General features: G+C 38.2%; 1 protein-coding gene across 13 annotated transcripts in view; it reads left to right on the plus strand.

Moving 5' to 3' along the window:
* tpd52l2b (tpd52 like 2b) overlaps positions 1 to 24,194 on the plus strand; it is a 51,640-nt gene extending 27,446 nt beyond the window's left edge. For 4 of the 13 annotated variants that reach the window (XM_072556698.1, XM_072556703.1, XM_072556704.1 and 1 more), the window contains 5 exons: positions 7,693 to 7,794; positions 13,103 to 13,129; positions 14,008 to 14,052; positions 14,369 to 14,417; positions 23,249 to 24,194. In XM_072556698.1, coding sequence (XP_072412799.1) covers positions 7,693 to 7,794; positions 13,103 to 13,129; positions 14,008 to 14,052; positions 14,369 to 14,417; positions 23,249 to 23,356 — 331 coding nt within the window. In that variant the 3' untranslated portion in view covers positions 23,357 to 24,194. Of the gene's footprint in view, positions 1 to 7,692; positions 7,799 to 13,102; positions 13,130 to 14,007; positions 14,053 to 14,368; positions 14,424 to 16,019; positions 16,078 to 23,248 lie in introns of those variants that run through there. The other 9 variants (XM_072556699.1, XM_072556705.1, XM_072556706.1 and 6 more) reach the window with 7 other exon arrangements.
* The last annotated feature ends 2,976 nt before the right edge of the window (positions 24,195 to 27,170 follow it).

The raw sequence follows: 27,170 nt of genomic DNA on the forward strand, positions 1-27,170 counted from the left end.
TTACCTCAGATTACAATAGGTACTGATACTCAGATGGGCCAATGGGCTGAGGAGTGGCAGATGGAGTTTAACTTAAATGAACGTGAGGTGCCGCATTTTGGAAAAGAGCAGGACTTAATGGTAAGGTCCTGGGGAGTGCTGCTGAACAAAGAGACCTTGGAGTGCAGGTTCATCGTTCCTTGAAAGTATAGTCTCAGTTATATTGGATAGTCAAGGTATTTGGTATGTGTACCTTAATTGGTCAGAGCATTGAGTACAGGAGTTAGGAGGTCATGTTGTGGCTGTACAGGACATGGATTAGGCCACTTTTGGAATACTATGTACAATTCTGGTCTTCCTGCTATCAGGAGGATGTTGTAAAACTTGAAAGGGTTCAGAAGGGATGGTGTTGGGGATGGAGGGTTTGAGCTGTAGGGATAGGCTGAGGTTATTTTCCCAGAGTGTCAGAAGCTGAGGGGATGACTTTATAGAAGTGTACAAAATCATGAGAGGCATGGGTAGGGTAAATAGACAAAATCTTTTCCCTCGGTTGGGGAAGTCCAAAACTAGACAGCATAGGTTTAGGGTGAGAAGGGAAAGCTTAAAAGGGACCTAAAGGGCTGTGTGTATGCAATGAGCTGTCAAAATAAGTGGTAGTACAGTATTAGTACAGGAGGCATCTGAACGGCTAGATGAATAGCAACAGTTTCGAGGGATTTGGGCCAAATGCTGGCACACTTTACTAGATTTATGTAGGATATCTAGTCTGCATAGATGAGTTGGACTGAAGGTTTTGTTTCCGTGGTAAAAGCAATGAGCACAGCAGTTCAGGCAGCATCCAAGGAGCTTTGAAATCGACGTTTCGGGCAAAGCCCTTGTTTCTGTGCTGTATGACTCTGACCCTTCTAGCTTTCCCAGTTCTGGTGAAAGGTCATTTACCTGGAATAATGTTGCTCTGTCCACAAATGTTGCCTAACCTGCTGAGGTTCTCAATTTCCTATTCTTTCTGAAATCAAAAACTTATGTTCTAAATACTGTGATGATTAGAAGTGAATACTGACATTGCAGCAGGACTTTGATCAGCTGGGGAAGTGGACTGAGAAATGGCAAGTGGGGCTTAACATAGTTAAGTGTGAGGTTTTACATTTTGGAAAGTCAAATAAAGATAGGTGTTGCATGTTGAAGGGTACAGCTTTAATGTCATCCTGTTTCCCCACTCACTGCCCTTTCAGTTGAAGCAAAATACTCAGACACTGTATAGTTTTACCTCCTTCATCTTTATTTTGGACCCTGGGGAGAGAGAGAGAGCGATTGTCCATGTGTACACGGACATGGGTTCTTGGTCTTCTCTGGAATAGCAGTTTCTTAATGAGTTATTTGAACATTTTAAAGGGTGGTGCATCCAGATAAGGCAATATACATATTGATTATTAGACCTGTTAGAATCAGCGAGTGTCAGTAGTAAAGATTAAGCCACCTGCTGTTACACAATCAATGTTTTTAACCTTAACTGACTTCACATAATGAATGCTTTTCATCTTGTTAACTGACGATACATACCAAATGCTACCACATTTTGTTAAATGGCTCTACATAATGAATGCTTTTCCACCTTGTTAACCATTACCCTTTCCTCCAGCACCCCAGTATCCTAAGAACTACTTAGCTGATCTGAGTCATGCTCTTGTTTCACAAAACTCCAGGACTTGACTCTTTCCCTATTTATTAACATTCTCACTAAGGAGTGTAGTGGAACAGAGTTCTTGGAGTTGAGGTACATCGTTCTCTGAAAATGGAGTCCTAGGTAGATAGGGCAGTGAAAAAGGCTTTTGGCATACTGACCTTCATAGGTCAGGGCATTTGAGTGTAGAAGTTGGGAAGTTATGTTGCAGTTATACAGGACGTTGGTGAGGCTGCGCTTGGAAGATTGTTTGGTTTTGGTCACCTTTTGTTATTGGAAGGATGTTACTAAACTGGAAAATGTGCAGAACAAATCTACAAGGATGTTGCATGGACTCAATGGTCTGACTTATAGGTAGAGGTTGGATAAGACAGGACTTCTTTAGAGCGTCGGAGACTGAGGTGGTGGTGGGGGTCCTTTTTTATGCAGTCATAGATCATGAGAGATTATGAATAGGGTGAATGCACTCCGTCTTTTTCCTAGAGTTGGGGAATCGAGGACTGGAGAGCATCAGTTTTAAGGTTAGGGGGGAAAGATTAAAAGGAACCTGAAGAGCAACTTTTTTGCACAGAAGGTGATGTGCATCTGGAATGAGCTGTCAGTGGAAGTGGTTGAGGTGGGTACATTCCAAATTCCTTTTAAAACATTGTTACAAATACATGGATAAGAGAGGATTATATGGATGTGGGCCAAGTGCAGGGAAATGGGGTTTGCATGGATGGAACATTTAGTTGGCATAGACCAGTTTTGGCCAAAGGACCTGTCTATGTGCTGCAGGATTCTGTGACTATGTAATGGGTGCACTTCCAACAGCCGTCTTTGCTGTTGGCATTTCTGATTTAAAAAAATGTATCTTCGGCACAATTTGGAATGCACTTTCTAAAAGATTAAACAAATTGAGACTGAAGTAGCCCAGCTAGGATGTCATTTATTTGAAACTGAGGATGGCATGACTTTGAGCATTTTCAGGTTTCAGTTTATATCAAATCGCCTTAATTTGAATAGATGACAAATCCTCTAATTTCTGATACAAATACACTGTTTGTTCATGTGTTTCATAAGGGGATTGCTCAGTTGGAGCTTTGTGGTTTGTTCATCGTGTCTATGACAAAGAAACTAGGCTTTTAGCCCAACTGGTCTTTGCTGGTGTTTCTGCTCCACTTCAGCCTCCTCTCTCCCATCTTCATGTGACTGAATCATAAAAATGACCTATTACTTGGAAGCTGCAAGTCTGTGTGGATTAAGCGAAGAATAGAGTCATAGACTTCATGAATTAGCAAACAAAGCATTTGAGGTTTATTTCCAAAGGGGTAAAATTGAAAAGTAGAGAAGTTCCATTAGACCGTAGTTAGACCATATTCAGTAGTATGTTTAGTTCTGGTCATTTCAAAGGAAGGGTGATTTAAGCTCTGAAGCAAGTACAGAAAAGATTTGCAGGATAATAGTAGACATGTGAGGATGTAGATATTCTTTATTGAGGAAAGAAGAATGTGCATAACCTGATAGAGGTCTTTTAAAATGAAGGTTTTGATGGAATGGGAGAATGGCTGGCCGTCTTGAGCACTTTGCATCTGTCTTCAAGGAAGAAGATGCTGCATAAGTCATAGGAAGGGATGTCCTTGAGATAAGATATGATAGAGGAGCTAATTTCACAGGCATTACTGAAGTTGATTAGTTAACAGAACTAGATGAGATCCATTCCAGTACAATGAATGAAGGGTGGAAACTATGGAGGGTACTGGCTGTAATCTTACAATACTCATTCAGGCAGAGGTGGTGCCAGAGGCGCTGGGACATTGCAAATGTTACACTTGTTCAAAAACTATGCAGGGTAAGCTCTTTGCAGGCCAGTTTGTTTTTTCCACCATCAAGGCCTTAGTGGTTTATAAAATTATGAGGGGCATGGATAGGATAAATAGACAGTCTTTTTTCCCTGGGGTGGCAGAGTCCTGAAATAGAGGGCATAGGTTTAGGGTTAGACAGGAAAGATATGAAAGAGATCTAAGGGGCAGCATTTTCACGCAGAAGGTGGTATGTTTATGGAATGAGCTGCCAGAGAAAGCATTGGAGCCTAGTACAATTGCAACATTTCAAAGGCATCTGGATGGGTATATGAATAGGAAGGGTTTGGAGGGATATGGGCCAGGTGCTAGCAGGTGGGACTAGATTGGGTTGGGATATCTGGTCGGCATGGACGAGTTGGACCAAAGGGTCTGTTTCTGTGCTGTACATCTCTATGACTATAAAAGTTGTTAAGCTTTTAGCTTATTATGGATCAGAATGAACTTCTATTTGGATAAATTTGAATCAAAGAATTTTCATAAAAGGATGTAAGAACCATGCCAGGTAATACTCGCATTTGTTGCCCATCCATATTTACCCTTGAACTAAATGGCTTACTATGCTCTTTCAGAGGACAATGAAGAGCCATCCACATTACTGTGGATCTTTTTTAATCACTTACCGGACGTGGTTGTTGCTGCCAGGCCAGCATTTATTGCCCGTTGTGACTTGCCCTTGAGAATGTGGTGAAGAGCTGCCGCCATGAACTATTGTGTCCATGTGCTGTAGGTTACCTCACAATGTCCTCCTGGAGGGAATTCCATGATTTGACTCAGCGACAGTGAAGGAATAGTGATATATTTCCAACTCTCAATGGAAAGTGTCTCGGAGAGGAAGCTGCAGGTAGTAGTGTTCTCATATATCTGCTGCCCTTCTTCACTAGATGGAAGTGGTCATGGGTTTGGAAGGTGCTGTCTAAGGATCTTTGAATTTATCCAGTGAACTTGCACATAGTACACGCTACAGCTGGGCATCCCTAGTCGGGGGGAGTAGATGCGTGTGGATATGGCACTCAAACCGGGTGCTTTGTCCTGGATGGTATCAAACTTCATGTGTTGTTGGAATGCAAGTGGGAAGTATTTTGTCCTGCTTCTAACTTGTCCCTTGTCCTTCCCAGGCACTTGGGAGTCAGGAGGTGAATTCCTTGTCACACTATTCATAGCCTCTGACCAGGTTTCATAGCCACATAACATTTTGTTTAGAGTGGTGAGTTCAGCTGAGCTTCTGGTCAATGGCAACATCAAGGATGTTGGTAGTGGGGAATTCGGTGATTGTAATACCATTTAAATGTCAAGGGTGGTGGTTAGATTCTGTCACTGGAGAGAGTAACATTCCTGTTGCACAAATGTTATCACCCGTCACCATAAGCATGGATCGTGTCCCAGGTCTTGTTGCATGTGAACAGACTACTTCAGTATCTGAGAAATTGTGAATGATGCTGAACATTGTGCAATAATTGGCAAAAAAATACATACTTCTGACTGTGTATGCAATGGAGTGAAGACCATTGAGGAAGCAGTTGAACACACCACACCACTACATTGTGGCAGACAACTTCAACTCCTCCTTCCACTCTGCCAAGGACATGCAAATCCTGGGTCACCTCCCCTGCCAAATCCAAGCCCTCCAACAACTGGAGGAAGAAGGCCTCATTTTGCACCTTGGGCCTCGCCAACCACGTGGCATCAACATCGATTTCACCAGGTTCCTTGTTTTCTCCCCCATCCCCAAAACCTCATCCCAGATGCAACCATCCAGCTCTGAACTGTCCCACCTGACCATCTTCCTTCCCATCCTTCCCGCCAATCTATTACCATCATCTTCTCTCCTCTCCTGTCTCACTTTCTCCCCCCCCCCCCCCAACCTGCATCTACCTATCGCCTTCCCAGCTATTTTCCCTGTCTGACCCCCCTCCCCAATCCTCCTATTTATCTCTCCGCCCCCTTCGCCTACAACCTGATGAGCTTGTGCACGAAACATTTGATTCTGTTGCTCCTTGGATGCTGCCTGACCTGCTGTGCTTCTCCAGCACCACACTTTTTGACTGTTCAATATTGTAGCCGAACAGAGTGTGCAACTTAGACTCCAGGTACAAGGCTTGTCTAGGAACTGTTGTTTCACTTTTATTTATACTGTATATTACATTATCACTTTCATCTACTGTCTGAAGGTGATTGGGAAAGGAATCAATTGGATGAAGATTTTTGGTTCAACTTGGTAGTATGTGTAGCAATTATTTAATAATTTTTCGTTTGTTTTACCTTTTGTATCTTTGGTTAAAATTGAGCCTAGATTATTGGAGATCTCAAATCCATACTTAGTTTCACGTTTTGGATATAACTGACAAGAACCTGCAAGCGAATTAGCATTCACTGGTGGCAGTTTGTATGAAGTACCAATCAACTAAATAGGGAGCAGTCAGTATGTGGGTGAAGCATGGGAGCAGGAAGCATCTCCATCTTGGATCCATCAGGCTCCGAGTCATTGAGACTTGCCAACCAGTTTTTTGTTAAAAATATGACTGCTGAGTGAGTTTAGCCTTGTACAAGCTACAACAGTGTATATTTGACAACCATGACTTATGCAAGCTAACAACAGGCCAAGTATAGAGTGTATCCCCAATTTAGGTTTGACTTCCAAACATTTGTACTTAGTTCTGTAATGGAGTTGTGTTTGTATCAGTTTAAAGATCTGACGTCCTGAAGTTTCCTTGTACTTACAAACTGATGTTTCACATTGTCCTGCATTGTGTTCCAAATTCTGTACAAGTCTGATGGAATATTGCCTGCATTTCTGGTCTCCTTCCTATCGATAAGATGTTGTGAAACTTGAAATGGTTCAGAAAAGATTTACAAAGATGTTGCCGGGGTTGGAGGATTTGAGCTATAGGGAGAGGCTGAACAGGCTGGAACTGTTTTCCCTGGAGCTGAGGGGTGACCTTATCGAGGATTGTCATCCCATACAATTATAAATGTAATCTTTTTTTCAAAAAGCAAAAGAACAAAACAAGAAATGAAATATTGCTCTATGTTTATAAGAGATTTACATTTGGTTTTCCACCAATATTAATGACATTTGTGGGACAAAGTTTCCCATTAGTGGTTTGCCAAGAAGAGTAATTTGTCTTTGATCAAGGAAGATTTGTCTTTGTGCCCCATCAATTGATGGAATATATAAAGCATAGGAGCAAAACACCTGCTTAGGTTGTGGAACCATAAAACGACAAGGTATTGGAGCAGAATTAGGTCATTTGGCCTATCAAATCTGGTCCACCACTTGATTGTGGCTATGTTTCTCAACCCCATTTTCTTATCTTCTCCCTGGAACCCCTGTTCCCCTTGTTAATCAAGAGGAGAAAGTGAGGACTGCAGATGCTGGAGATCAGAGCTGAAAAATGTGTTGCTGGAAAAGCGCAGCAGGTCAGACAGCATCCAAGGAGCAGGAGAATCGACATTACGGGCATAAGCCCTTCAGGAAGGGCTTCCTGAAGAAGGGCTTATGCCTGAAACATCGATTCTCCTCCTTGGAATGCTGTCTGACCTGCTGTGCTTTTCCAGCAACACATTTTTCAGCTCTTGTTAATCAAGAGCCTATTTGTCTTAAATACAATCATTTGACTTGGCCTCCAGAGCTTTCAGCAGCAGTAGGTTTCACAAAGAAACTAAGGAACTTGGAGTTGCAGAAGCAAAACAAGGAAATAAAAGTAGATCAAGGCATGGTGCTAGTACTAATTTAATCTTTGTTTTGCTGAGTGACACATCCTATGGTTTGTCACAATAAATTGTTGAATAGTAAACTAATGTAATGCACAGCCATCCATATTTATACCCTTTTTTGTCTTTTTAGTTTACTTTACGCTTCTCTATTCTTTGATAGTAATTTATTTTTTGCCTTTTCCAATCTGCTTTATATAACCATTCACTTGTACAGAAATTTTACTCATGTTTGTCTTGAGCTTTGCTCCATATGTGATTTCTCTCCTTTATAGGTACTATATCGAGAAAACTACCTGCAATACTACTAATAGGCTTTTTATCTCTTCTATCACCAGTCACTGACAGAATAAGATATCATATTGTAAGATTCCAGTTTGTAGCCTGTATATATTCTGCTGAAATGAACAGCTTTACTTGGATTTTTGTAAGTAAATGCAAAGTTATGCATAATATCCAAACTTTTTTTAATTGCAGGTACAAGAAGACGCAAGCAACACTTTCCACTGCTGGATCAAAGACCTCTAGTGCCATTTCCAGTGTTGGCTCAGCTCTTAGTAAGACGCTGGGGGAAATTAAGTAAGTTTGTTTTAGATAGTCTGTTAGTCTTAACATTTTCCTTTTAAAGAGTCAGTTATAATAAACTGCATCCAGGCATGAAATTCTTTTTGTAACAGTGATTTGAAAGTGTATTTTCAATCCTTTCAAGTGAGGGTATTAATAATGGTTTATGTACTCCTCAATTTTAAGTCTTGTACCCATCAGCTGCGAAACTTGAATCATCTTCATTTGCAGGTTTATGTTCGGCTTGTGTCTTCTCTCCACCATTAATGTGAAATGCAAATAATTTTTAAATTAGCTGAAGCTTGGTGAAATACACTCTGCAAAAAATCATTCAAAATTCATCTTAACTTGTTATCAAATCATAGCTAGCCTTGGCCCTAACTAAGAATCTAATCATTTCTCCCTGACATTCAATAGCAATATTGCTGCATCCCCCGTTAACATTCTGAAGCTACCAAACACCAGAAACTGAACTGGACAAGATGTATAAACACTTGTGGGTAAAAGAGCAGGTCAGAGTCTTATGAAATCTGTGGCATGTACTTCCAGGCTATCCAAATGAGGGAATTGAGTACTCTACGCTGGTTGAGATGAGTGCACTTGAGACACTAGACTCCTTCCCAGGCACAACAACCCCACTAGTGGTAGGCCACGAGAGCATTGGGTACCATGTTCAAGATGCACTGCTGCAACTTACATTGGCTCTTCGCATTGCACATTCAAACCCAAAAGTTCTACCACCTAGGAACACAAAGGAAGCAGCTGTATAGGAGTACCACCACCATTGGCATTTCCTCTAAGACACAATCTGGCATCCTTCTTCTCTGTGGTGGCTCACTGACACTTTCTCAAGGGCAATTTGAGAGTTAGAGCAGCACTCTTCGGTACTGCTGCCAGATGTTAGTGACAGTACTTTTGTATGAACTGCGTTCAGCATTAACTCGTACAGTAAAACCAGTTGGCTGAAGACCAGGATCTGAGCTGAGGATCTCAGGAAGAGACTGGAATGGATTATCAACCTCTGCCTGAAGACAGTGCCCACTGTGGCAAATATTTAGATGAGTCCTTCAGGGCTCAGAAAACTAGCTGCAAAGTACTCAACCACCACTGAGACCCCACCAAGATTCTCTGCTCTTAATGGTACTTCTGTGGCTTTCGACATGGAGTTTTGACTCATCAGTCAAAGGTGGTACCTTGAAGGGGGTTTCTTGCATTTGACTTGATACAATGCAGCTTCAAAAAAATTGAGTCACTTTCAACGTGCTCAGCATCACACCCTTTTGATTATATACCACTATGTCTCTACCTTTGCATCTGTCCTATCAGTGGGAGAGTTGATGGAAGAGTCTGGAACATGACCTATGATGCATTATTCACTAAGTATGACTGTCAAATTATTGCTCTTCCAATTTTGCCATATCTCGAGATCACTGTTCTGGTACCTAGATTAATAGTATGGTTGATGCATTGGTTCTGTTCTTTTGACTTTTCTGTCAAATTTTAATACCACTGAGTGGCTTGTTGGGCCATTTTGGAGGACTTTTAAGAGTCAACCATATTGATGTGGGTCTGAAGTTAAATTTTGACCACCATGATTCTGCATGGGACATTCACTAACTTCTTTCAGAGAAGGGAATCAGTAAAGCATAGTCTTGCCCCTCATTCCATGGTTCCATCATCCCACTATCTATTCTCAAATTTAAATTGTGTGTAAGATGTGGCTCTCTATTGACTCGCTAGAAAGCCATTTTAATCAAGATGTTGGATCTTAGTTTATTCTCCCCATACTGTTGGGTTAAATGTCAAAGATACAAATAGTTCAATAATATTTCAGCCATGGGGATAGAGCAATTGGGAGGGGCCCATGATTGAGACTTTGTTTCTATTCGTTGTTAACATTGATCTGTGATTTTTTTTTTGTGTTTAAAGTTCTGTATTATTCCTTTAGAAATTATGTAATGGTTATGACCACTAAATGTATCATGTGTCTAACATAGTTTTGCATTGTCTTGTGTTCAAATTCCTCAATTCTGACTGTAACGTCAAACTCGGTGTGAACTAGCCTAGCTAACAAGTAGCTTACCATACTAAAACTGGTTTTATTTGTATGCAGAGTAAATCACTGGTTTAAGGTAAAGAACATTTTCCTGGTGAAGTGTAAACAGTGGTAGAAAATTTGAAAAATGGTCTCTATTCACGTTAAGTTCTTGATGAGAAAAATAATTTTTTTTGATTTGAGTGTTCATAATGAGTTGAATTTGACCAAGACTGCTTCGAAGACTGTTCTTTTTGATCATCTCTGAACTCAACAAATAATCTGTCCACGTGACTGTATACATTTTCTGGTAACGTAAAAGTAACAAAGGTGTTTAGGCAACCATTAATATAGTGATAATGAAAAGATGGTACAGTATTAGGAAGAAAATATCAATTTCATGTTTTTCCTTACTTTTAATTAGGATTGCAATCTTATTAATTTTATTTGTCTTGCTCCTTGTTTCCCTGTGCTTTTTTTTCAGTGGTGAAGTAACTGTGATACCTTTGGGCATCTTCACATTGTGGACACTGTTGAAATTTAAGAGCTAATGCTTGGAGGGTGTTGGATACAAAATTCTGTTCTACAGCTATGAATTTGTGTTTTCCTGCTGGCACTCCAGAGATTACCCTCCGTGATATTTTAATACAATACAACTTGAGAATTAAGAAAAACTATTTCCTCCCCAATTTCCAAAACTGCACTTCAACTAAAATATCACTGAAGTAGTACTAATGTTGAAACACTCGAAGTTTTTAATAGGTTAATTGATTATATATTTTGTCTGCATCCACTCAGGTACAGATTTTAAGAAAACCTTTTTTAAAAAGAAAAAAATCCACTCTAATGGATAGTGCACATACCTTTGTAGTTTTTTTTAAGTTGATCTGTGTGGTTTTTTTTTAGTGTGCTGCTTTGCATGTTAAAATAAATCATATTTGGATTTTTTTGACCTTAGTTTGAAACTTATAGCTGCATGCATTTTGTGTGTTTTCAGGACATTCTGATCTTCTTTGAATTGTTTTTGTGGATGAATGTTTCCGTTTCGAACAGTATATGTAATTCTGCAAAAAAAATTGATAATTTTCCCATATGTAACATTCATTTTTTTTTAAAAAGCCTCTATTATATTCTATATAAAAGTTAGTATCGGAAATGTATTTCTCAAGCAGTGATCATCAACAATTATTGATAGGCTATAAAAACATCAACTTACACTGAGTAGAAGATGGCAGACTGTTGAAAAGATTGATTGAAAGACTTGTGTTTTAATAGAATCATTTAGGACCCCAGGATGGCTGCAAAATTCTGTGGAAGCAATGGCATGGTTGGAATTATAGAATAATACTGCAGGGAAAAAACCCATCCAGCCTATTATGCTGGCTCTTTGAAAGCAATATCCAATGAACCCTATTGTTCTGATCCTTCCCCGTGTTATTTATTCTGTTCTGTCACCCTACAGACAAAAGTAGTCCAGATCACAACAACTTGCACCATTTTTTCCCAACTCATCTTGCTTTTGGCTGTTTTGGCACTTGCCTTTTATATCTATATTCTCCAGGTACCAACTCCCCAGGAAACCAACTCTACTTTTTCAAAGTAGTTCATGATTTAAAATATCACCATGAAATTTCCGCACCGTTACCTCTATATACTTGAAATCGTTTAACACTAGTGCCCATTCTAGTTAGTTTTGTTTGCATCCCGTCTAAGATGTTTGCACCTTTCCGAAAGTATGATATCCAGAATTGATCTCACTACTCCATGGCCTGAACTAAATGTTTTAGTATAACTTTTTTTTATGTCATTTATCCTTTTCTGTGCCTTAACACAAAATACAGAGATCAACAAATATTTGATACTGTTCTCTTATCTTGTGTTCCTAGCAAATTTTGTTTCTGTACAAAACTTGTGCATTTAACTCCTTGGGTTTAATTTATTATTAAATCGCTTACATATTACTTCATGAAATGGCCTCTTGGAAGTCTGCATATACATTGTGTTACTACCCTTAATCTTCAATACTTCAAATAACTCAACTAAGTTACAAATACATGATTTGTAGTTAACAAGTTTGCTCTAACTTTTAATTAATTAAATCATATTCTTTCCAGAAATCAATTCATTTTGTCTAGAATGATCTCCAGAAATTTGTCTTAGCACTGGCTTTACTTTGTTTGGCCTGCGGTTTCAAGATTTATTCTTGTCCCCATTTTTGATAGGAGTGGTAATGTTTGCAATCCTCCATCGTTCCCACCTCTAAAGAAGTTTCAACAGTTGTGGCCAGACTTTCTGCAAATTCCACTGTCTTCCTTAGGCATCTCATCTGGATAGAGTTATTTTTCTGTTTTGAGCTGGTCTGCACCTTTGTTTATTTTTGTCCTACTTAATTTTACAACAAGTCCTAATGCCCTGTGATGTCGTTCTCTTGTGTGAGATACAAAATACTGATCATTCTTTCTGCCTCCAAAGCGGTTATCTTTGTCAAGATCCCTGATGAGCCCCATCCTTCGTTTTGGCTACACTTTTTTTTAAACTGTTTGTGTGTGTGTGTGTATACAAAACTTATGGGTTTTCTTTTGTTACTCCCTGACAAATTTCCACATGTTCGTTGAGTAACACTTATTTTTTTGTTCAGCTCTTTTCTAAGAGTAAAGGAAATAGGAGCTTGGGTCGGCCTGATCCTGCTGCACCATTCAGTAAGATCGTGGCTGATCTTTTCATGGACTAAGCTGCACTTACCTACCCATTCACCATAATGCCTAATTGTCTCCTTTGAAGTTGGTAACAGTGATCATAAAAGCTCAGTTTGGGTTTGACACCACAGCTCTGTATAAATATGCATGTCATCACAGAATTATTCACTGCTCAAGGTTGATGTGATGTTAGTATTGCTTGATGTGTCCACATTTCAGAGCAGAATATGAACACATAGTGCAGGTATTGCTTTTCATTTAAGTTTTTGTTTGTGTGTATTTTTACATCAAACTAGAACTATTTTACTGAAATGTAGCTGATCTTTTCTGGTTTGTAAGTCCCACAAATCATCTGTAAAATGCTATCTTAATATTAGAGCTGTCACAGACTGAGAACTTTTAAATTCATTTTCGCTGTTTCACTATAACAGCCAAAAGCTCTTTGACTGATTGAGGTATAGTCCTGATACTACTTAATCCTGTGTGATCTGAGGCTTTGTAACTTCTGTCTCGCAAATTGGTAATGTTATTACCTTGCATTCTATCTGCTGTGGCTGACCAATCTTTCCTTTATGTTATTGACTTGTTTCAGGTCTCACCCTTTTTCTCAGTCCTTTAGGTAGGTAAGATGAATATGTAGCCTGTTCTGAGGCACAGACTCCAGTCTGACATGTTTATTCAAATTGGTTAACTTTTCCTTCTTCATTGACTTTTGGATTTCTAAATTAACTTGTGTTTAAGGGTGCATTCACACAATGACCATATCGTTAGTATGAAGGATTGTTCTGTACAGCAGTTCAATATAAATTCAATCAGAGTTTGATTTTAAATTCTGACCCAATATCAGAATTTGGATAAAGAATAGGCTATTCACGGTTTTGAACCTATTCTGTCATTCAGTCAGATCATGATCTCTGCCTCAGCTGCATGTATCTATATTTGAATCATATTCCTTGAACCCCTTTTGGCTGGAGATGGGAGGAAGAGATTTACAGGTTTCCACCCCACTGCTTCCTGGTTTCACTTAAGTGTTGGCTATACAGAGCGTACATCAGTACATCTGCTTTTACCTGCATTCACCCATCAGAAGAAATAAGTCACTGATCTCTCCTCACCTCTTTTTTTTTTTTTTCCCTCCTCCACCCCCCCTCCCCACCACCACCACCACCAAACAAAAATCTTTTACACTGAAGGGACTATGTACAGTAATGAGGAATATAATCGAGGGACAAAATATGGCATTTTTGTTTATCTGTCATAAAAGTATTTATATTTCTTTTTTATTTAAAAATTTAGGGTTTAGTTTCAAAAGCTTCAACACATGAATTGTTTTTGTCAGAGCTACATATTGCCTTTATAAAATTTATGGTTATTAATGTTACTGTAATAAGACAGTGATGCATACTCTACTAATTCATTGTTTAATGACTTGCCCATTGGGCAAACATTTTCTTTCTTATAATTTGGGGTATTTGTTCATTTCTTAATGCTTCCAAGTAGCAGCTACTCCATACGCCATTCAATAAGCATGCCAGCTATGAGGTAATGTATTACTGTATTAATTTGACATCAAAAGTTTTTTATCTTTTCCTTTGGCTGTATTGCTGGCAATACCTGTCCTTTTTAATTACCCACAATGATAGTATTTGTTTTGTTACAAGTTTTATTGTTTCTTCATATTACTTTCAGGTTTAGCATTATTATTGGTTGTGTTTTACCACAATTGTATTGTTTTATGATTTCATATCAAATGTCATTCAGTTAATTCATTAGATAGCATGGTTTTGTTGAATTGTCAACAGTCCTGAACCAAACTAATTTGGATTAGTTGCCCACTGACTTTTTATTTTGCTTTCAGGGAATCACCTACCTTCAAGTCATTTGAAGAAAGTGTTGGAAATCTAAAGGTATGAAATAAAAGTGAATCTGCCAGCATCATTTTTCACCTTTCCTTCTAATGTAGGACAAGTTCAGTTTGAGGAAAATAAGTTCTTGTAAGCCACAATCTCCATTATTTATCCTCATTAAAACAAAACAAATTTGTCCAAAAAATACTTATCCTTCATTACATATTTATAGTTATCCCACTTGTATATTCTAATTAAGCATGTGACCTGTGACCTTCAGCAAGCTTTCAACTGTTGACAAAGAGCACATTTCTATGGGATAAAATGTTAACTACTACCTCCATTTTCAAGGTCTGTGCCTTTTGCAAACTGATCATTGTCAAGTGTTGAGTGTGCATGGAACAGTAGGCATCAATATCCTTCAGGAATATCCTCCTAACGTGATGCCAGATATAAAAGGATTTTCAGTGACTGTATAAGTCAAATTCAGTTTTCATCACATTGGAATTGTAGGCTTTTTTAAAATGTTCACATTCCTTTGGTTTATATTTACTAATTTGTGATAAAATACTTAATTTCTGTTTCTACTTTTCAGGATTTTACCAGATTAGGGGATCTATTTAGGCCAATTTTTCAGTGAAATCTGCTCATCGGTTTACATAAACGTAGCTTCACAAATAATGATTTTCTATCCACTCAAGGCCCTGAAAATAACCTGTTAGAGACTTATTTGCCTTGATATGCATAATATTATACAAACATTTTGGACTTAAAATGCTCATAATCAGTGTGCTTTACACAGAGTATTTGGATGTTACCATTTTGTTAAACGCATCTCTCAGATGTCTTTCTTTTATAAGTGTGGTCGTGCCTGCAGTTACATATTTTTAGACGCAATTCTTGTATCCAAAGTCACTCGTGGTTTGAAAGAAATTTGTTGTGTCCAAATTGTTTGCATAGCATTACTAGTTATAAAAAAAAACAAGGAAATCTCTTTGGGTACCAGTTAGAAAAAGAATCTCCAAATCTGTCTTTCGTGAGCTTAGGAAGGCATTTATCCAAAGTGCTGAAGTTATTGAGCTGCTTCTGTTCGACGAGCTGCGATGTAGGCTGGAGATCGTAGCTGTATCTGAAGCTTGAAACAGGCTAGTGAATTCTGCATATTTACTACCACTGTTTTGAATAAACTTGAAAAAGTTGTAAAAGCGAAACACATTGAATTTCCAAATGCATTGAATAGCTGTTTTGACTTTATTTTAAATATACTTCAAACACTACGTTAAATGGAATGCTTCTCCTACATACCAGCTGGTAAACAACAAGAGGACAATAAAGATATGAAGTACTCAGCTGAGCACGAATACATTATTTGGTAGCCCCGATTCAAGTGAGATGTTTAATTTGTACAAGTAACATCATGATTGAAGCGTGAAGCGAATTTCCTTATAGGGTAAATGATAGTATGAGAACAACATTGATTGTAATTTGCACTGAATGTTCCTTGATAGAAGAATTACATTTTTGTTAAAGCACAAGACTTTACTTTCCAACTTGTCTTTTCAAGTTACTTTCTCAATAATTTTATTTGATAACTACTCCGTATTCGAGATGTGAATATTTGTTTCATGAATTAGTAACAGTCGAGTTTTTCTGTGTTTGCAGTTGTTTAGCGGCAAAACTTAGCCAGTATTTCTTTGAAGGGAAACAGCAAGATCAGAGGGTGAGTTAACCAAAGGTGCACATGTTCATATTTCCTAGGTTACTAATAGCTGAGACAGTGTTAGGACCTGATACTCCAATATCTTCTGCCAGGCAACACATTCTAAGCCAAGATGTAGGAAGACGTTAGAACTAGAATTCATTCATTTTTGGCATTAATTTATCAAGTCAGGGATAGACAGTTTCATTAGCTGTTCCTGGAAATGCAGTGGAGCAAATTGCGTATTTTTGCAAACCATCTGAGTCTGTAAGATGTTGTAGAATTGGTCATCAAAAGTGGTACTTTAAACGTTAAAGCTTCAGAAATCTCTGGGGTTAGCAATGAAACTGTTTTGATCCAATTCCAAATTTAGAGTCTTGGATTAAGTTTATTATATTTGCTTTGTAGTCTTTTGTGGTCTTTTAGTTCTTCCCTTCCAATATTTTCTGAAATCTTCTTAGCCAGAGATCTCACTGCAGATCTGTTTTCAAGCTCCAGCAGTGCAACTTAATAGCAGATTGGATGCTCCTGTGCATTTTCAAGAAATGATAATGAACTGACTATTTTTATAATGTTTTGTGAAATGAAAACTAGACATGGCTAAGAGAATTTTAGTCTCCTTCATGAAATTTCTAACCCTGTACTGTCACCAATGCAATCTTTTTATTTAAAAACCCAGCTCAAATTCATTTTTAGATTTGGGTTTATTTCAATGGGCAACACCAAAAACAAGATATTAATTGTGGTCATAGTCATTCTTCATGTATGTATGTTTTCAGGATTTCTGGAATTACTTTTGAACGTCTTGTTGAATTGGTTATTGTTATAACTGTTAGAGAAAAAAATTCTTAATTATGTACTCTTGGTCAATTTATCAGCGTTCCATTGCTCAAGCAAAATTGAAATATACATAATGGCCTCCAATAAATAATTCCCACTTTCAGCAGGATCCTGAAGGTCTGCTGTAACATACAAAATGGCCACCAGCTTTCTGCACAAATCTCAAAGATAGTGGTTATTTGCATGTATGTTGCCACCTGCTGGTTGATTTGTGTTCCAGATTCTGTAAGGTTTTATGTTTCTATGAACACTCTAGACTTTAGCATAAATACCTTGAGATTATTCTAAATTTTTAACACTCCGTTAAACCCGAGGAAAATGTTGTACTTGCACGAGCAGCATATAGGAGTTTTCGCTCTCTTTTTTGAGTCTGCCCATCCCTCTCAAACATCACCACAAACTAGTCCAAACGTTGAAACTGTAAACTGCTGAATTAATTGCAACAAGATTGTTGCCAGGATTGAGTGTTATCTACTGCCATCTCCCATATATCGTGTAGTCGTAGTGTGAAGTTAGGATCATTTTAGTGTGATTCCCTTGCAGGTGTGACGTACAAATACTTTTATCTAACGTTACATGTAACGGGGTTTAGTAGAATCTTTTCCTGTCTAGCCACTGGGATGCTGTTGATCTTGACTATTGTAGCCTCATAAAACTAGTTGTTAAAAACCACAAACAGGAAAGGAACTAAGTTTGTGGCTGAGAATAATCAAAATTAACCCAAGTGGGAAATGAAACTGGGTCAGGAGATATGAGGTAAAACATTTTGTTGAAAAAAAAATATAGATTAGAGCTGTTATTAAAGAAAAATAAAGTAGAGAATTGAAGCCAAATGAAATGAAATAGTCTCGAAGCATCTGTGCGTGTTACATATGCTTCTGATTTATTATCTCTCGATACAAAAAGGGCTGCCAAACACTTGATTTTATCATCTTGACTCTCCTATGTAAAATGTACTGGAGAAATGGGTCTTTGGATTTGGTACACTTATTGAACCCTCCATAATTTGATTTTAATTTTACACTTTAAACACTGGAGTTGATGTTTACCTATGCAAGTGGGAGCAGGGAAGATTTGCTAGCCAATAGATTCCTTCTCTGGTGGGTGGAAAAGTGCAAACAATGGTTCGGAGGTTGAGTTGGTAATATTCTCCCTCTGAGTGTGGGAGCAGTTATTGTCTGTCAATTACTTAGTTTTAGACATCTTGGCCCACTAGGAAAAATGATGTGTTTGCATTACCAGAGTATAAACCCTGTTTAACTTACTTTTTCTTCTGCCTATTATGACTGTGTTTTTGACCACCTATAGGATAGGAGCATAGTTATCGTTTTAGTATGATGTCGTTTAATGTTTTTGTTTTTATTAATTTATAGTATCAGATTTGCCAGGTTTTGAGTGAACATAAATCTATTAAAATCTCTTTCAACCAGTCACAGATATTTTTTAATAAAGGCATTAAGTTGGCAAAATTCAGTCTGGGTATTTTATAAGTGTTCTTTTGATGGTAAAATTATATTTATGTAAAAACAATTAAATCCTTGTTCTCCTTTGTTAATCTATAACAACAAAAATGCTGTTTCAAAAATTAAACAAATCCACAGTGACACTTACTGGCAAATGTATGTAGTCACAGTCGTAAGTTTTTTTTTCATTCAACCTTCGGTGGATCAAATGTTTTATAGCATCACTTTTGAATTTGAGACCCACCTACCATTTTTGCTATGTAATTGATCCAAGAGAGAATATAGGATGGGAATGTGTGGCTAACTGAAAGTAGCAATTGGACAATGCTGAGCCACCAAATTGTTCTCTGAAGAGGCCTGATAGTTCTTTGCAAGTTTAAGGTTCAAAGTTGATGACATTAAGGCTACTGAAGATTGTATATATTAAACAAACAATCTGATGGCATAGAGGCAGTGGAAGAGTAGATAGATTTTATGATGGGGAAAGCATGGTGTCATCAGTGTACATTGTATCCAATGATGCAAACAGAACAATCCTAGTAAGTCAGTCAGTATGCGTCTGTGGGTACCAAAGTGGAGACAAAGCTACTGGACACTGAGTATGGCAAACTCCTATGTTTGCTTTGAAGCTAAAAGTCATAATGAGTTTGCAGTTTGTTTTCAGTGTCTCTGGGAAATAAGCCAGCTAAAGGAAAATAGCATCAATACCTGCACAGAAATTTTTGAAAAGAAAACCAACTGCATCTGTCTGAACAAAGAACTGCTATGTAGAGATTGTTACTACTTCTTTGAGATTTACATAGGTGTTGTAAACATATTGTTGGGACAAAAGGAACCGTGTGAATTTGGATCATTTTATGGTGGCTGGAATGTCTAAAGAACACTTTTCAATCTTTTTTTGTTTTGTCACATACTTTATATATTTTTGAGTAATTGTTTTATTCTTTACCACTGTTTGATGATATAGAATTAAAATATTACTGAAAAAGACACTTGCACTCAGGACATTTCACAAAAATACAAAGGCTTAAAACAATTTCTGCATTCTAAGAAAGGAGTCAGTTGTATAGGATTAAAGTTTATTTTCTAACTGTCTGGTTTCAAATGTGTTAAAAGCCCAACTCTGACTAATTGTTTACCTTGGTGTTATTGATAGCGTTTATCCGTGAGACAAAGATAAGTGTTCAATACCCAGTTCAGGGCTTGGGACATATAATCTTGAATGTCGCAGTGTTGTTATTTTGAGATTGCAATATCATAATTGTCATCTGCTTATTTAGATGAAAATGAAATATCTGTTGGAAAAGTGAGGCAACCTTCCACTGTTCTAATATTTAACTTTCAGCAAGATTGTTAGGAATGAAGAAACCCACTTATCTCCTCTCCATAGTGTAATGGACCAGGACAGACCCCTTCGGAATGTTTCAAGAAAGTAGCCAGAGCCTATCACCCTAACTTTTCTACTTGTTTTCAGCAGGTATAACGTGGATATTTTAGGAGGGATGCAGCTGGTCAAACCACTTAGTTATAAACCAAACAGAATTTACTTACAAGATTGCTGAATGAAACACAAACAAAAGAGAACAGAATACTGAATGGGCAACATGGTGGCTCAGTGATTAGCACTGCTGCCTCATAGCACCAGGGACCCGGGTTCGATTCCAGCCTCGGGCCACTGTCTATGTGGAGTTTGCACATTCTTCCGTGTCTATGTGGGTTTCCTCCCGCGATCCAAAGATGTGCAGATCAGATTGGCAATGCTAAATTGTGTTGGGTGCGTTAGTCAGGGGTAAAATGTAGGGGAATGGGTCTGGATGAGACCCTCTTCAGAGGGTTGGTGTGGACTTGGGACAATTGGCCTGTTTCCACACTGTAGGGAATCTAATCTAATCATAACCTATCTGAAAACCCAACAGACGGAGTTTAATTCAGATCAATGCAAGGTGCTGCATTTTGGGAAAGCAAATCTTAGCAGGACTTATACACTCAGGTCCTAGGGAGTGTTGCTGAACAAAGAGACCTTGCAGTGCAGGTTCATAGCTCCTTGAAAGTGGAGTCACAGGTAGATAGGAATATGAAGAAGGTGTTTGGTATGCTTTCCTTTATCGGTCAGACTATTGAGTACGGGAGTTGGGAGGTCATGTTTTTGCTGTAAGGACATTGGTTAGGCCACTGTTGGAATATTGCGTGCAATTCTGGTCTCCTTCCTATTGGAAAGATGTTGTGAAACTTGAAAGGATTCAGAAAAGATTGACAAGGATGTTGCCAGGCTTGGAGGATTTGAGCTATAGGGAGAAGCTGAGCAGGCTGGGGCTGTTTTCCCTGGAGCGTTGGAGGATGACAGGTGACCTTATAGCGGTTTACAAAGTTATGAAGGGCATGGATAGGATAAATAGACGAAGTATTTTCCTTGGGGTCGGGGAATCCAGAACTAGAGGGCAGAGGTTTAGGGTGAGAGGGGAAAGATGTAAAAGAGACCTAAGGGGCAACTTTTTCACGTAGAGGGTGGTACGTATATGGAATGAGCTGCCAGAGGATGTGATGGAGGCTGGTACAATTGCAACATTTAAGAGGCATTTGGATGGGTATATGAATAGGAAGGATTTGGAGGGATATGGGCCGGGTGCTGGCAGGTGGAACTAGATTGGGTTGGGATATTTAGTCACCATGGACAGGTTGGACTGAAGGGTCTGTTTCCATGCTGTACATCTCTATGGCTGTGACTCTAGATCATCCCAACGTAATGATGCTATTCTCAATACTTGCAACAGTCCCCAGAAACACCCATTGGCACAAGAGGAAAAATCAAACACAGGGCCTTTAACAGGAGAGATGTCAAAAAGGAGGATTAGCACGGGCTTGCAACTTTTACAACTCCCTGACTGCTTGTAGTGAATAGCCAAACTGCCACAAGTCAAATCAAACCAGAGAAAAGTGTAGCTGGAGAACTGGCCACTCTCCTTTCACTGCACAGTGCTCTTTCTAAAAACTTAGGCAAAAGACTGCAGGCTATCTGACACTACATTATTAAACTGACCCTAAAACTCATCGTAAGTCAGACTTTTCTAAATGGATGCTTTTGCGACCTCTTTTATGGGGTCTGGAGACAAAAAGACAAGGACAGCATAACCTTGTTAAAGGAGCGGCATCGTCACAGTAGGAACATGGGAACAGGTGTAGGCCACTCAGCCCATCGAGTCTGCTCCACCATTCCATTTAGATCATGTCTGATCATCAATTTCAATGCCATTTTCGTGTATTATTCTACTGATGTCGTTAGTCTCCAAAAATGTCGATTTCTGTCTTGAGCATGCAAAGTGACTGATGCTGTCTACCTCCAGAGAGCTGTAGAAATGCAAAGATTCACCACTCTCAAAATGAAGAAATTCCTCTTTATCTTACTCTTAAATGGCCCATCCTTTGTCTTGTGATCATGTCCCTTGATTTAGATTAATCAGCCAGCAAAAATATCTACATCCACCGTGTCATGTCAGAATTTTGTAAGTTTCAATTAAATAACCCATTATTCTTTGAAACTCTAGAGAATACAGATTTAGAGAATTTATCTACTTATTTCAGCACCAAACTGTTTTCACATTCATTACACTATTGACTCATCTGTGTGGAAAAGTTTGTCATCGACCCTAAAAATGTGTTGCCAGTTTGAACTACATTTCCTTATCCTCCTGTTGCATCATTTAAAGTAATATGCCAAATTTGCCAGTATTTTAACAATTTTTCTTTGATTCAAGACATTTGATATTTAGGATTAGCTTCATCATTTATTTAAAATCAGTGCTACATGTCCGACTCTAATGTCTGTCTCTAACTTGGCAGCCAAAGCTTGTATGTAATATTCCATGTCATCTAGTCAAACTTTCTGTGACTTTTATTTTTGTCTTACTATGTAGTTCGACATTCAGTTGACTTTGACTGTTGTTCAGCATTGATTGGACATAGTCTCTGGTTTACCTCCATTTCCATTGCTAAGGTGAAATCAAAATTATGAAGAACAACTAGTTCAGCTACTTTTTTATGAAACTTTATTTTTGCCTGAACAATATTGTAGTGATTTTCACAGTCTGCTTTAGATTGATACCAGGTGATTGTTGGGGAGAATCTTTGTCCTTCTAAATCCATGCTGCTTGTTAATTTATGTACTGATTATTTTATATGGAACCAATTAATGGAGCTCCTAGACTGTTCTCCCACTTTTCCAGTATAGTCATTAAATGCTGGAGAAGCTCTGTGTGTATGGTAGCATCTGTGGAAAGAGAAACATTTGACATTTTGCATTTGATATAACTCTTTCATCAATTTAGGGTTACTAATGTCAGTGCATATTTTGAGTTTTATAATGCCATTCATATTTTTTTGAACATTTTGAGATGAAAGCTGTTGAATTTCTCAGCTTGCAGAGGGGGCAAATTGCTGACTACCTTTTTTCTTTTGATTAATTGGAGAAAATAACTTCTTTCTTTTTGTATTTACCCGAGTAAACTTTCCCTACAGGACTTGTAGAAATTGCTTTTCTCTTATTTACTTCAAGTTTGAGTATAATATTTTACACTGAGCTTGTAGGATATTCAGAATGTATTTATCCTACATGTTCAGAATGTCCTACATATTCAGAATTCTATCACTTCTCCGTGAGGACAGATTTACTTGCCTTTCATTATTGCAGTTTGTGGAACCTAGTGGTTTTGATCTACATTGCCATCTTCTATATCAAGGAATAATTGGTTGTGAACCACTTTGGAGACGTTATGAGCCCTATGTGAATAAAAGTTTGAAATTTATTGGCAACTTCTAGCACACTTGTTTCAAAACATTTTGTCAAATGTTGCATCTGATATTGACACAACATTTGTTTTCTGACTCTTTTTCAGGCTAAAGTCATTGGGAATGAAAATAACAGCAAAGATGGCTATCATACTCCTACTGCTTCAAGCCCAACTACAGAGGAAAAACTTTCACAGGACAATGCACCTTTCTGAAAAGAGCTGTTCTCTTCATACCTGACTCACTGAATCCCAAATCTACACAAATTGAATTTAATGCAACTGCAGTCATCATGTTAATGTGCATATCATTATTTGAAACCCATTTAATGAAAAGTGCATTACAACTGATCTCCTAGAAGTCTGATAACCATTTTGTAATATGTAAAACTTGAACACAAATGTGGCTGTCAGAATTCTTCTAGCAAATTTGAAACAGCATCAAATTCTCTTTATAAAGCGATTGTCGCCATTTGAAAACTAGCTCTGGCTACCTTTTAAAACCTCCATTTCAACACTTGGCACACTACTATTAACTCAGATTCATATCATAATAGCCTTACTTTGCTTTAATGCCACTTTTATATGTATGGGCCAACTCTGGGATGCAAGTGGATAGAATTTCAGTACTATTTAAGCTTGTATAGAATGACTATTTACCACAACAGATGTTATTTCAGGAGAGCTTATTTGGACAGGGATGACTTCTGCTTCTGTTGTACGTCCAGCTGCTTTAAACATGTATATTTAGTACATTTGTTAGTGACTGAAGCAAGCTGAATTTTTAAAATATTAAAACCAAAATTCTGATTACAGGTTAGAGTTAATATCCAGTGGGCGATAAGGGATATAAATGTGAAATTTTGAGTTTTAATGGAATGACAGTGTAGGTTTTAGTGTAGAGTGTTTTGATGCATTTGAGTAATTATCTGGCCATTTCTAGTTTCAAGCAAATGGTGTGGGGGTTGTTCTGCTGTTCCATGTATGCAAGGATATAATTGTACATTTCCCTTTCTATCACTAGAATGCTCACAATTAAACATTGGTTATTAAAGCTTTCTGAATTTTGTGTTTTTTTTCCTGATCGTCTGCTGTCCCTTCACCTGCCCTTCTCATTCTTCCCTCTTACAATGTAATTTTGAGTGGACAGTACAAAATTCAGATTTTTCTCTTGGAGATTTCACCAACAGCCTCTACCAAATTTTTTTTTTGCTTTCAGTATAGGGTGTGCACTCTTGGGTAGGAAGTTGCTAGCATGAATTTCATGAACTGAATGGTCTGTTTCTATGATGTAACATGACTGCCTACTTATGCCATGAAAGTGGAAACTGGAATAATTCAGTCTATTACTTAATTTCTGAACATTTGTGCTGTATAACTGAACAGTTATGCTTCCATTTTGTAATTTATATTTGTTTTTACTGTCATTCTACAAAAGAAAATTAATTCAATGCTACTAAACCATAAACTTACGTAACAATTCAACTAAGCTGTTAGTCATCAATGTAATTATCTTTTAACAGTAAAATTGTGTTAATTATGTTCTGAGTTACTGCTACTTTTTAGAAAAGACCAAGCAAAGGGAACATAAAAATAGGCCCACTTGGGAAACTTTCCCTAAAGCTTCCTGTCTAACCTTGACCAAGACTTGATCCAACATGGCTGTTGTGTAGTCAGCTGGCTAAATGTCTCCATACTGTGCATGTCTATCCATGGCTATCTACTGTTATCGCTTGAACTTTCTCCCACAAATCCTATTTCTCCTTAGCTAATAGTTGGACGTCTTTTAGCCCAAACTTCAAGTTAATTGCTCAGTAAATAGTGTCTAAATTAAAATGTAATCCTCCAATTTGGAAAAATCTGGTCAAGATTTGGAAAAGACCTATACCTGGATTTTTTTCTTCCATTGGACTTTGAATTTATGGACTTCTCAAGACCAAATTTCTGTACTGGCCATGCTTGAATAATTCATATTGCTCTGCTTCTCTGTGATCTGAGCTTCATGAAAAGATCTGGAAAAAGTTTAAATCTCATCTCAAAACTGACTTCGTAATACTGGATATCAAGAATATTCTTCTGCACTCGACTACACTGCATGCTGTAAAATGCAATTTTGTCTCTTTTGCAATCTTTAAGCTAACTTTGAATTGCCCATTTGCACCACTGTTCAGTGACTTCAGTCCCCTGTCAAGCCTGTGACTGGCTACTCATAGCATCAGTCTGTTTCTGGTCAACAGAAAATCTCTCCTGTTCAATAGTCTCCCAAGCTCACAACTGTAGATATTTTAAACCAACTTGTTCAGATACATGTGGGTGCTGAACCTAGAACATCTGGCCCACATACTACTGCCATGTCACAAGCTTTCCACAACCCTTGAGAATACATGCTCATCTAATTCTGGCCTGTTGAGAATCCTTATTAATCATGTCATCATTACTGGCTGTTCCTTCAGTCACCTGGCCCTATACTCAAGATACTCCTTCCTTAACCCTTACACCTCTGTACCTTGCATTCCTCAAAGATCCCAAAAGGTAGTAATCTCTGGATCACTAGCACTTACATACTGCTGAGTATATAAGTGGGAGTTTAGTCTGAATAAATGTTTCTGAAAAAATGGTGCAGGACAGAGAGCTTTAGATTTCTGGGACACTGAGACTTTTTAACAGATGAGGCATTTAAAAGGCAGACAGTTTGCATCTGAAGGATGATGGGACCAGCATCTTTGCAGGGGCATTTGCTATTGCTGTTGAGGAGGGTTTAAACTAATTTTCAAGCCATTGGAATCCAGAGAGAAGATTCAGTACAGGGAAATGAACAGCCAACGTTGAGAGATAGCAATGAGTCAAGAAGACAAATTGTACGCCAGTTAAGGCATAACACAGCTTGGCAAGGCCAGATAATTATTTTAATTCAAGGAGTCTTGACAAACAAGGTAAGTGAATGGAGAGCATAAATTAAAACATGGCCTTATAATGTAATTGCTATCCCTGAGACATGGTTGAGTGAGGGGCAGGTTTGGTGGCTCAGTATTCTGGGAAGTAGAGTCTTCAGGCAAGACATGGAAAAGTATGTAGGGGGTGTCACAATATTGACTGTTGGAATCAATTACAGCTGTTAGGAGAAATCGCATCTTAGAAGGTTCTTCAAATGAAGCCATTTACGTAGATCTTAAAATCCAAGAACAAATAATCTCACTGTAAGGAATCCACCATGTGCTCGCTAATGGCCTACAAGAAATCCAAGGGAAAATATGTGGCCAAATTTCAAAAACTTAAGAGAAATAGGATAGTGATAGGGGATTTCAACTTCCCCAGGTTTAGAGGAAATGGAATTCTCAAAATGCATCCAGAATAACTTTGTAAGGCAGGGCATAGAAGGCCCTACAAAAAAAGGGGGTAGTTTGGATTTAATTTTACATAATGAAGCTGAGCATATGTTTGAAGTATTAGCGAGAGAGCAGCAATTGCTTTGTTAGATTAAAATTGTTACAGAAAAGGATAAGGATGGGCCTGAAATAAAAGTTCTAAATTGGGCGCTCACCAATTTTAATAAAATTGGATATGATTTGGCCAGAGTGGACTGCGACCAGATACTTTTAGGTAGATGTGTCTCAGAGCAATGGGATACATTCAGGAAGGAAATAAGGAGACTACAAGGGTGAGCATGTACCAATCAAGATAGTGAACCCTGGATATGGTGATATATAGGATTGGATAGAGAGAGGAGCAAAAAGGAAGGTTAGCGTATACGGAGGGCTGAAAACAGCAAAAGCTTCAGCGGAGCACCGATTGTACAAGAGGAAACTTAAAAAGGAAGGAGAGCATAGAGGGGGCGTGAAAGAATAATGGCAGGTAAAGAAAAATCCTAAGTTATTTTTCAAGTACACTAAGGGTAAAAGGATAACTAGCGAAAGAGTGGGTCCAATTCATGTCCATAATGGTGACTTGTGTGGAGCTGGAGGATGTAGGTAAGGGACTAACTTAATATTTTGTGCCATTGTTCACACGTGAGAAGGACCATGTAGTGATA

This window comes from Chiloscyllium punctatum, chromosome 37 (assembly GCF_047496795.1).
Source record: "Chiloscyllium punctatum isolate Juve2018m chromosome 37, sChiPun1.3, whole genome shotgun sequence".
Classification (NCBI taxonomy): Eukaryota; Metazoa; Chordata; class Chondrichthyes; order Orectolobiformes; family Hemiscylliidae; genus Chiloscyllium; species Chiloscyllium punctatum.